Below are 12,245 nucleotides of genomic sequence, written 5' to 3' on the forward strand. Positions count from 1 at the left end.
ATATACTGTATATATGACTGATAATAAAGTTTTACAAAAGAAATTTATATTTCTAATTATGCATATATTGTCCAGTTTTGATATTCTATTTTTTACACAATTCCCATCTGATTCTCTGTGATATTTCCCAGTGCTCTGATCATAACAATTATTTTTCAAATTTTGTGTAGTTTTCAGGCAGCAAAAGGGTCACATTGCAAGATAGCATTCAGACTATATGTAAATATTCAGAAAGGATTTTGATTTTTAAGAAAATATTTTCAAGAAATATGGAGTTAATGTTTCAGCATTTCTCATGTATAGGTTGTGCTGATAAAAGTTTGTACATAATTATGGGAAAACAGGGAAATAATTGAACTTGCTTGTTCTCAAGTCAGACTTTTTTTTACTACTGTTGAGGCTTTTTCGACCTATTTATGATTAGGACCAATTTTATGCTGTCAGGTATTCTAAAATGCTGGAAACTCAAAAAATTTCCTTTGTATTCTACAACATGTTGGCAAATTTGTCTAAAGCTCTTTAAATTATTGTAAGAGTAAAATGCGAAGAGTAGTGCTATATTCTTCTAATCCTTCTCTTTTCTTCTATCCTTCATCTCTGCCTCCATCTTTGCAGCATCCGATCATCACTGAGCCCACTTCTACACCTTTTCTTGAATGTTGTCTCAACTCCCTCTCGTAGTGCACTCTGAGACCCAGTAACCCTTTGGACTTTTTATGAACATGGGCTGTTAAGCTTTTAAGCCAAACCTCTGTTCTTCCTGACCTTTTCCCTTCCATCAAGCTAACAGCTGAGATAGAATCAGTATCAGAATTTAAAGTACTTTTCTTTTAAAATTTAGCCAATATTTGGCTATTTTATTTCTGTTGTGGAATAATTTATATGACTAGTATATATTTACTCTTTGTGTTTACAAATAGCCACTTCAATATACAATATCTGAATGTTTTATTTTGCAGAGAGATGCTGCGAGATCCAGAAATGAGAAATAAATTAATTTCTCACCCAACTAACTTTAACCATATAGCACACATGGGCCCAGGAGATGGTATACAGATCCTCAAAGACTTGCCCATGGTAAGTAAGCCTGATGTACTGTATAACAAAAGCAAAATGAATTTGTCTGAAATACAATCAAAATAAAATGTATTAATTTTCCGTCCTATTACAATCTCACAACTCTCAGCAATTTACATACATGCAAACTTTAAAACATCCATAGTATGAGTAAAACAACACAAATAAACAAAATCTTAACATTAATGATCAACATAGCAATAAAATAACAAAAGTAGAAAAAATTAAAAATAAAAGATGGCACAAAAGGGAAGCATTGTTGGTATATGTTCTTCCTTTCATATTTGAAGAAAATGCCATTTTGCGTGATCCCTTGACCCTCAGGTCAAAAATCTCCAGCCTCTTATCTCTTTTTTTCAGTTACTTCTTTGCAATCACTGCTGTCACTGATGACCATTTGCTTAACACAGCTTTCTCCTGCCATTGTGTTTCCCCCAATTTCCCATCATTCCTCCTCGGTAGCCTGGCTGAGGAAGCTTGTAATTCAGCACATCCAAATCAATGGGATGGATAACGCTGGCATTTCATACGCCATTCTACCCCTCTGCTTATTCATTAGTGAGCGAGTCAGTCAAGGTCTTCTTTAAATTCGAACCTGGTCAACTTGCTGTTTCTGTTTTGTATAACTTTACCTCGTAGCTGTTTCTCACCTGTCTGTCTTTGTGTTGCAGAACCTTCGGCCTCAAGAAAGTCGGGCAATGTTTAGTGGTTCAGTCAGCATCCCTTCAATCACAAAAACCCGGCCCGAGCCTGGACGCTCCATGAGTGCTAGTAGTGGTTTGGCAGCAAGTAAGTTTATGAGCCATCACTTGGTTCAGCCTCTTTCTCTATTTTCCTTGAGAAGGGTGCACTATTACCTCTGCATTTGTCTGCTTCCTGAAGAATGTTTTATGAAAGGGTCACACATTTTGGTGGTCAAGGATATATACAACCTTAAGAGTAAAGGGAAATTAGTCAAGAATTCATGGAGAAAGGATTAGACTTTCTTCTGCTGACTGCCGACTGACCTCAATTTGGCAGTTCGAATCTCATCAGGCTCAAGGTTGACTCAGCCTTCTATCCTCCCGAGGTCAGTAAAATGAGGACCCCGATGGTTGTGGGCAAGATGCTGATTCTGTAAACCGCTTAGTGCTGTAAAAAGCACTGTGAAGCAATATATACATCTTAAGTGCTATTGCTATATGTTCAGCTGTTTACAAGCAGTGTATTTTCGCTCGTTTCTTAATTGCTTATGAACTGAGATCAGGCACATCTTCCATATTTTAAAAAAGGGGAAATATATTTGTTTTTGCCTATTTGTCATATTTCACCACTATGAAATATATCAATAGAGTATCTAGAATAAAGCCTTGCAATCATATAGATCATATTTTTATTTCACCTGAATATGAAAAAGAGCTGCAGAACTGAGTATTAATCAAATGTAATCTTTTTAAAGAAATGAATTGAGCCCAAGTCCTGATAATTAGATGGAAGTGCTCATGGACTTTGCTTGGCAACAGTAAAGAAGTGTTAGCTGTTAAACCACTTATTACTCATTGCATATTGCTATAGAGAAGTATGAGGAAAGTTAAAATAATAAAACTCCTATTATTTTAATGTTATATGCAGGGATTAAATTGCAAAAATATAAATAATACTGGAAGTATGGTTATAACTTATGAAAACAAATATATTTCAATGTTTTCATTATTGGTATACAGCAATCATGGTACTGATGGAAGTTTAATCAGGATTGGCACTAGGAAATGGGGCATTTGTACAATACTTTCAGATATATTTCAGTGTCTGTTCATCTGCAATGAACTGCTATAGGAGCAACATTTCCAGAAATGTTAGCAAAGTATTTGAGATTCAATGCAAGTGGAAGATGTTAAACCTCCCTTCCTATACTTTACCTCACTTTCTCCTTAACCAACACAGAGGTGTTAATTCAACAATGCAAATAAAGTTGTTTTTATTCTTGATGAAATGGAGGCTGGGATGGAAGAGGGAGAGGAGCCTTGATGATGCATCATACCTTGAGGTATGATGAGGGAAAAACAAACTGGCAACCATCAATAGACCAAATAATAGTAAAGAGAATGAATACTAGGGGTGTAGTTCTAATGCTTTTACATGGTATGTACTTAAAATTCCTGGGTGCATTTCTAGGAACATCTGCACAAAATGGTAGTGCTTTGCGGAGAGAATTCTCAGGAGGTAGCTACGGAGCAAAGCGTCAGCCAATGGCATCCCCTTCAGATGGCTCTTTGTCTTCTGGCGGCTTGGACCAAGGCAGTGATGCACCAGTGAGGGAATACGAGAGAGAGGTGGGTATAAGCTCCACTTTATGCTTAAAGTAATCAGTAATAGAGACACATAACTACTGCACTGATTAATAATTGAAAAGGAAAGTAGTATTCTGTAAAATATGACAAAATTCCATAGCATGAATTACATTGATAATTTTGTTACCAATAGCTAAATAGCTTCCATATGTTTTAAATCACAGCACCATTGTATCAAGCCTAATTTATGAAAATTACACACAGCATATCTGTAAGTCATCTGATCACAGAAGGCAAGCCTTACATCTTTGAATTGTTTGGTCCGGGGATCAATCCAAATTGTAAATTTGTCAAATGGGCTGAATTCCCTGCGGAAACAATCACCAGCTAAAAAATATTTGTTGAACAAGCAAAAAATATTCCAAGAAACAATTTGGGGAGATTCTTGTTCATCCAATTTTATTTATTTATTTATTTGGTTATTGTTAAGCAATTGCTTAGAAGTATGTAACACAGTTTAGGAATGCTGAGCTTGTCAATCAGAAAGGTCGGCGGTTCGAATCCATAGCGCCGCATAAATAAGTGAGCTCCTGTTACTTGTCCCAGCTTCTGCCAACCTAGCAGTTTGAAAGGATGTAAAAATGCAAGTAGAAAAATAGGGACCAGTTTGGTGGGAAGGTAACAGCATTCCATGCGCCTTCGGCATTTAGTCATGCCGGCCACATGATCCTGGAGATGTCTTCGGCTTTGAAACGGAGATGAGCATTGCCCCCTAGAGTCAGGACGACTAGCACATATGAGTGAGGGAAACTTTTTCCTTATGTAACACAGCACAGCACAAACAAAGCCTCTTCAGGAAATTATGCCAATAAACATTTATGTAAATGTGATTATAGCATTTATAGGCATAGATGCAGATACAGGAAAATAAAAATTAGATCAACTAAGGTCTATAAATGTATTATTTGCCATTGAAGTTTATAACAACTCTAGAAAAATATGTGCGCTTTTATATTTGGCAGATTGTAAATATAAACATACGTTCTACTGCATTGCGTGGACTCAAATGTCAAGAGCCCCAAAAAGACCTTCTAGAAAGTTGCTTTTAGAAATGTATAATTGCTGTTCGTTTTCATCCCTCCAAAAGTTCAGACTTGGGCAACAAAATTAGGAGCATTCTCTTGATAAGGAAGAATGGGTATTCTTCACTGCCTATTTTTGATAAGATTGCTAGCCAAGCAGAGAAAGGAGAGATACATTTCGTTCCTTCCTTGTCCCTTGCTTCTATAGGTTTCCAAGCCTCCCTGTTTCCATTTGTTGCTTTACTATTCTTCACTAATATGTTCTCTTCACGTGTTTTGGGCTACAGGACTCTGACTCTCCAAGGCATTCTACAGCTTCCAACAGTTCCAACCTGAGCAGCCCTCCCAGTCCCATTTCTCCTCACAAGACCAAGAGCCTCTCCCTGGAGAGCTCGGACCACGTGAGTTGGGACTCATGAACTGCTTCGGCACTCAAATATGACATCTCAGCAGCTTTTGGTCCCCATGATTCTCCATTTGCTCTCATTCTCATCTCCTCTCAGCTTCCCTACAAGAATCAAACTGTGGGTGGGAGGGGGAGGAAGAGAATGTATGTGCCATAATTGGCACCAGTAGCGCAATTCTCTTCCCCTCCTAATAGTAGCCAGCAAACAAAAGAAAACCTTGGTGGAGGGCAGCACGGAGTTATTGTTATATGAGAAATATTGGTATATTTCTATTATTATCAATTTTATTTCATAGGATTATGAAATTCCATTGTATGGCATATTATGCAATACACCACACTCCAAACAAAACATGGTAGTGTAGGCTGATATACACAATATGTAACAGGAAACCAGATAGATTTGCTTTGGTACAAGTAGACCCATATTATATTTTTTCAGGAATAAATACAGCAACATCCTCCATGTTCGATAGGGTGAAATTTGCCCTGCTAAGGAAGATACACATGCTTTCAGACACTCTGAATGTCAGTCTGATTGCTACCAGTAAATCTTATTGATTTTGGGGGGGAAATGATGCATATTTTACTATAATAGAGTTTAAGTAAATACACAAAATTAAGAGTTAGTACATATGTATATAATTAAAGAAGAAGCAGCATTGTAATGCAGCAGAAGATGGATTCCTATTTAAGAGATCCTTTAATTTAAAATTTGTGGTGTTCCTTTTTTCATACTAAATAAACTATGGATTGAGGGTGTGATCTGAATTTAGAACATGGCACTGGATAAAAATCATACAGCCTAGATGAAGACTCCATCCTCACAATTTTTGGCCTGTGACATTTCCTCCTTATCAATAGAAAAACGAAAGCCATAAGCACCATTTTAAATTATCTCTTCCTGTTTTCCACCTGTTCTTTATTTTACAAGCAAAGCCTATTGTTTACTAGTACACGGATGAAAGTAAACTGAAGGGTGTCCAAACAATTATAGAATCTCCTCAGCTGAAGTAAATGCAAATAGAAATGAATGAGCTTTTGGAAGATTAGGGCTAGGCTTTCAAACACATTTTGCCTTTTAATCACAACAAGCTCTTAAGTAACTTTCTTAGTTAACTAACTACATTCACTGGATACGAGGATCATTCAGTCCAAAATAGAAGTTTGTAGTTTGTTCTTGATCACTGAAAGTTAACATGCCGCTTGTAGAGTTGTACTTTGCTAAATTATTCAAGACGTCTGAAGATTTTCATTGCTGTCATCTGTTCACCCATTCTGGTCCAGAATGCCCATTGTCTTTGATGTAGAATTCTGGTGGTTGAACCTAATAGAGAAAGCTTAATCAGTGCACAGCATTTCTGTCTGAATAGTCGAGATCCATCGTCGCCTAGAAAAGCAGGGGCAAAAACAACATGCAGATGGAGGGGAAAGGCAACCCCTTTTTTCTTCCTGTTATTGAATAAAATGAGTACAGTTTGCATTTTCACAATAGATGAATGTGATTTTTCTTCTTAGAATCATTGCTTCTTTAGGCTAGACGTGGATAAAGTATTCAGGTGGTGTTTTTTTACAAAGATAATAGTTTCTACAAGTTTTGTAATATATCATGGGTATTGTCAAACAATTACAGTTAACATCAGTGGAAAAACAACTAATCTGTAACAGTTTCCTAGGTCACCTGAAAAATCATCAGCTACAATCACAACAAATTCTGATTAAGTACTGGAAGATAGAGATCATTGTCTCTAATCATCTAGGTGTATTCAGTCTGTTATTTCTGTGTCTTTGTTTGCATTTAGCTCTCTTATGTTGGGGAATAATTGGGAGTAGGAAGCAAACTTAAAACTTTGCTCTTAAGCGTGGTATCTTAAACCTGTCTGTTGAATTGACTTTATTAAGAATATCAGAATTGTGTGTTTTGTCATAAGTAAGAAACAAAAGATTTTAATTTCAGAGCTACCACTTAAACATATACTAAAGGAATTTCCTGCAAGTCTTTTCCGAGGAATTGAGTCACAGCAACAACAACAGCACATCAAATTTATTAGCTCTCATCTCCTTTGACAGTCACTATTCCAAGATCCTGTTTCAACCCCTTCAGTTTTTCCTACAGTGGTGCTCATGTCATTGTCATTGCTCCATACCATGGCAAAAAGGTTAGCATTCCCTCCCCCTCCTATTGGCTGGTGTTTTTGTAAAGGCTTCTGGTTCTAGCTTTAAACTGCACCTGGCTTGCAGAATTATTTACTTCAGAAATGACCTTGGAAGCCCTCAACAAGTCCTATGGCAATCAAGCTGTTTCACTTGAAGACATAGTTGTCACACATGCAAACAAGAGCTATGGGCAAGGAATTGCAGATTAGAATTAGTTTTACATAACATCAAACTATTTAATAAATGTAAACACTACTCATCATTAGGATTTGTGAACTTACAATGCCAGTATTGATAAATTATTGGGTACTTTTTTCCGACTGTACAAACACTCTTAAATCTCTTTAAGAGTTAGCTAGTAAAGTTGAGGTTTCCAGCAGTGCATTTCTGTTTTCATTCCTACATGATTCTGTTTCATGTGCTCCAATTGAATCCTGACTAATTTGATTAGGATCTCTTTTGTATGCAGCTTGAAGCTATGCTGGCCCTTAAATGAGAAGCTTGCTTTGAATTGATTCAGGCACTTCATTCAGTGCCCTGTTATATTTAAGAGGTTCAATAAATCAGATTGTAATTATAACTGAACCTTAGATGGTTCACCTCTTGAGACCTTGTATTTAAAATAGGAACAATCTATACATAACATTCATGTTTCTTTTCAGAATATAGTTCTATTGTATAATTTTATTCTTCTGAATCAGTCTTTCATTAATGACTTTGTCTAAAATTTGACTGACACGTTATTTTGTATTCCTATTTATATATTTTTTCTTTTCTTTTCTTAGAACAGCAGGGTTGGGGGGGAATTCACTATAACATTTATGTTAAACTCAGGTAATTGGAAACAGACTAATGTTTTAATATGACACATATTAATGCAATAATGTCCTTCTGGGTATGTGATTCACCAGAGATACATCTTAAGTTGCAAACAAAGCTTTTGTTCCAAAGTAAAAAACTTGGGAGATAAATTGAGTTGAGGATGGTGAATGTTAAAAATACTCGTCATTTTTCAGCTACCGGATTTTAGGGATAACAAAGACATGTGTAACAGCAGCATCAGCAGCAGAGATTATTTCTCTTTCTTTCCTTGTCTGTTTAACAAAAAGAAATTGGCTTGTTAGGATTCTACCACAGAGTTACCTCTTTATAACTAGGGTCCTTTTCTAGGTGCAGTTTGGAGATCCCAGGAAATGCATGTGCCTTCAGTGGAAGGTTACTGAAAGGCTCCTGGCAAAATTTAGCCCAGAACAACAGGACTAATCAAGGCACTATCCTGTCACTTTCAAAGTGGATGTGGATTTTCCTGGAAACTAGGTTTGCAATTGTTCATCTATAGGGGCCTTCAGGAATCAGTGAAGCTGGAGATTTTACATTTTGGGAGACCACATTGCATGTTAAAGCAATTCCACACACACACAAAAAAATCATTGTTTTCCTTTTTCATTCTGCATAAAAAACATAGTCACACTGATGAGGAAGCAATTCACAACCAAAAAATGGTAGTTAACAGAATTATACCTGCCTTTTTATGTACGATTTCATATCATTTATTTTTTTTAAAAAGATATTTTTAGGGTTTTTTTTTCATTGTAATATTGTTGTACAGTTTTGCATGGCCTAGATGTAATCAGTTTTTTTGTTTTGGTTTAGAGTATAAAAGCTGACAAGTGTGTGCGTGGGAGGGGGAAGTTTCTGCTTTGGCTCTTCTCACTCGTCTTTTTGATTCATGTCCTCAGTGTTGTAGAGGACATTGTAAGAGATTCTCTGCTCCAGAACAATGATGTAGATTCTATTGCACAGAAATATTTAAGGTGGATCAGTCAAAGGTGTAATAAGTGGCAGACCACCAATATTTTACATTGGTAACACTTAATATTAATCTACTTTGATGTATTGCAATAAAACAGGGAAATACTAGAAATTCAGATCGTTTGTCTTCTTTTCCCTTTCCCCCCTCAGATCAATTTTATGGTAAGAATGGGCCCTAAATTCAGCTATTGAGATTTTAATTTCTTACATTAGAAGTGCTGGGCCAGGAAACTTGTTGCTCTCTTCCAAAGCATCTACTTAATTTAAACCATAGACTAATCATACTTTGCCATTCTGTTCTTGTTTGCTCAATGCTGCTGAGCATTAAAGCTCATCATATTTTTTTCTCCAGCATATGGTTTGCAAGCAATGAATCCAGATGCATATTGAATATACTGTTTTGTGAATAGAGCTTAATGAATGACTATTAGAAGGACAAACGACTTAAAAGTGTAAGGACAATATTAATTTTGTCTTGTTTACTGATACACAGCAACAATCAAATAGAAAACAAGAATTTATTGTGAGACCCTATAGATGCAGCTTTTTAGTTAGGAAAAATAGAGCAGAACTATGAGGGCATTTTCTTTTTGTTAAAACCTTGCCATCTCCACCCCAGTCCACTTCCATCATAATACTATTTGCCCAGTACGCTATTTACAGTAGTTTATTTTGTAGGAAACAGTTAGGAAGGATGTCTGATACAGTTGCTAAATATCATAGTTGCAATGCACATTATTCCTGCACACAAACTTTCCTGCTATTTCTAAAAACCGTAATAGAAAAGCCCATGCCTTTTTCTATGGCAATGATATCGTTAAATATCCTGATGGTTCTAACATCAAACTGCTGGACCACTTTTGTCTAGACAAAATCAAGCATGCTTTGTCTTAAAAATAATTTAAATTCACATAACTTACATAGTATGGCTATTGTCTTTGACTGTGAAGATATAATGACATGCAGAACTTCAGTCATGAGATGTTCAGAGAATTTAGTGACAGCATCACTGCAGTATGTATTTCTGATTTGCTTTGACAGAGACCTGTGTTTCACTGAGTCTCTCCTCTTGTTTGGAAAATCATTTAATGTGATGTACAACGCACTGTCAGGTCAGGTGAAAGCAACCAGAACCACTGGTGAATAGTCCCAAACAGAAGCTTTATTGCTAGTCACCCATATTACAAGAATCTCACCAGACTTACAGCATTTCCTTGGAAACAGTCAGATAAAGGGCTTCAAAGATCCTGGAGGAGCTTATTTTTTGTGACAAGCAGGAAGAAAGTGGTTTTCTTCTCTTGGCATTAAATTTTTCAAATACATCAAATAGTTTATTCCTTGTAAATAAGATTGTAAATTTCTTTGATTAAAGGCATTTGGATAATCACTTCTGGAAGAGTGATACTTTATACAGTAATGTTAAATTCCTCAAAGAGCGGATTCCTATTGGCAGTTAATATTTTTGGTTTAACAAGCCCCTTGTCAGCTTTTTATACTCTTAGTAATGCTCATATTCCATATTTTCACACATTTCATCTCCCTCTTTAACTCTCTAATATTGCAGTAGAGTACAGAATTTTAAAATGTTTCTTTCCTGTTGAATGAAATGAAGACTATAGTGGTCTATCGGAACAATGCACCATATAAATAATATAATTTATAATTTACAAAAATCTATTCAATTTTCTATGAACTTGGGACTTTGAATTCCATGATATCCTTTCCATGATATCACTTTAATACCATCAATTGTGCACTATATGAATAACACAGTAAACAGCTCCAAAGAAATAAGATCAATTTATCTAAATGCATAGAAGCATCTGCAAGATATTTTGGGCAACAAGAATGAGAGTTAAGACCAATAAAATAATAAAATGATAAGTAGACACCTTTCCCAAATCCTTGCTAATTTGAAAATGAACTATCATATTAAAGACAAATAGTATGAATCAATAAAAAAATACTCATACTATAGATTGGTGGAAAATATGACTAATTTATGCATGACTCCTCTTCAGCAGCAATTTGTGTTTTAAAGTACTGACAAACATAGAGAACTGTCCACGAAACCTGCTTACTATGTTAAAACATTTTCTCACAATCACTTCGGTGCATTAGGAGATAAGCCAAAATTGATGTAAACTGGAATAAATAATGGCATTACCATAAATAATGGTAAATTGGAATAAATAATGGAATTTCTATCATATTATTGGAAAGACATGTTTTTAACTACTCGTGTATCTACAGCAAGACAGTTTATCACCCACTATTCTAAATTTTAGTAGGAAAATTGATTTAGGCAAGAGAAAGTGGGAAATATTTGTTATTACTTCTTTCCTGCAGTATTTATACTTTCTGGTGAAAGCATAAAGGTATAAATTCAATTAATTATTGTTAACACATTCAGTAACAGAATTAACCATCTTAAGCAGAAAATGGTAAAGACATTAGTTCAGAATTCAGCTAAAGAATGTTGCAGTTAAACCTTTTGGTTTCAAAGCAGGTATTTACTTCAGTTATTCCAGGGCACAAGGTAACTCTTGCTGTAACTGATTATATGCCATCATTTTTGAGTCTCAGCGGCCACATAAGATACCGTATATTTTCTCCAGGATGATCTACCCCTAACATCTTCTTTCAAATCTCCCAAAAGTGGCATTCATCACCACTATACATAGCTGAATCCATCTACCTTGTTGCTGGTCATCCTTTTTCCTTCAACCATTCTCAGAATTAGATCAATTTTACCAGAGAGTGGAGTCTTTGCATAATATGTCCAAATTAGTTTAATTTGAACCTGGTTATTTGTGCCTCATCCGGGAACTCCGTATGGATTGGTAAAGTTTGTTATCTTGGCTGCCCATGGAATTCTTAGGAGACTTCAACAATAACCAAATTCAAAGGCTTCCCAGCCTGCTTTCTTAAAATTCAGCTTTCCAACTTTTTTTGCTATTTCAATTCTTGCTCATGTTTAGCCAAATCTTGTTCTTGGCATAAATGGCAGTATTTTTTGACACACATTGTAGGGAAGCATCTAGTTTTCTAGAGGTTTTGGACAACTGCTATCAGCTCCAACTGCAGCAAGATCAACAAAAAAGATTGTAGGAGGCACAACCCAAAACATTTGCAAAATGTCAGCTTGCTTACACTTCAGGCCATAGCAATATATCCTTAAAGTATTTCTTTTAGTAAAATAGGGGAGTCCGGATGAAGCCTGCTCATGCATTCAAATCAACACATTTTCAGAATTTTTAGAGGAAAAGCAGGACAAGAAGATCTTTGGCAGCAATTTCTTCTATTCTTTGTTAAGTGGGCATTGTCCATCCCCATCTGAGGCTTTTCAAGTTATTAAAACTCTTTAGGGAATTGAGTTTGACTTTGGGGTTAAATTAACAATTATTTTACATAAAGATAGAAAGGTGGTGTATAAATTGA

At 35.7% G+C, this 12,245-nt stretch overlaps 1 protein-coding gene across 2 annotated transcripts in view; it reads left to right on the forward strand.

Moving 5' to 3' along the window:
- Positions 1 to 8,916, forward strand: part of CDC42BPA (CDC42 binding protein kinase alpha) — a 156,783-nt gene extending 147,867 nt beyond the window's left edge. For both annotated transcript variants that reach the window (XM_032215166.1, XM_032215167.1), the window contains 4 exons: positions 960 to 1,077; positions 1,749 to 1,866; positions 3,232 to 3,389; positions 4,717 to 8,916. In XM_032215166.1, the coding sequence (XP_032071057.1) occupies positions 960 to 1,077; positions 1,749 to 1,866; positions 3,232 to 3,389; positions 4,717 to 4,848 (526 nt within the window). In that variant the 3' untranslated portion in view covers positions 4,849 to 8,916. The remainder of the gene's footprint in view (positions 1 to 959; positions 1,078 to 1,748; positions 1,867 to 3,231; positions 3,390 to 4,716) is intronic.
- The last annotated feature ends 3,329 nt before the right edge of the window (positions 8,917 to 12,245 follow it).

The sequence above is a fragment of the Thamnophis elegans genome, chromosome 4 (assembly GCF_009769535.1).
Source record: "Thamnophis elegans isolate rThaEle1 chromosome 4, rThaEle1.pri, whole genome shotgun sequence".
In the NCBI taxonomy this organism is placed as follows: domain Eukaryota; kingdom Metazoa; phylum Chordata; class Lepidosauria; order Squamata; family Colubridae; genus Thamnophis; species Thamnophis elegans.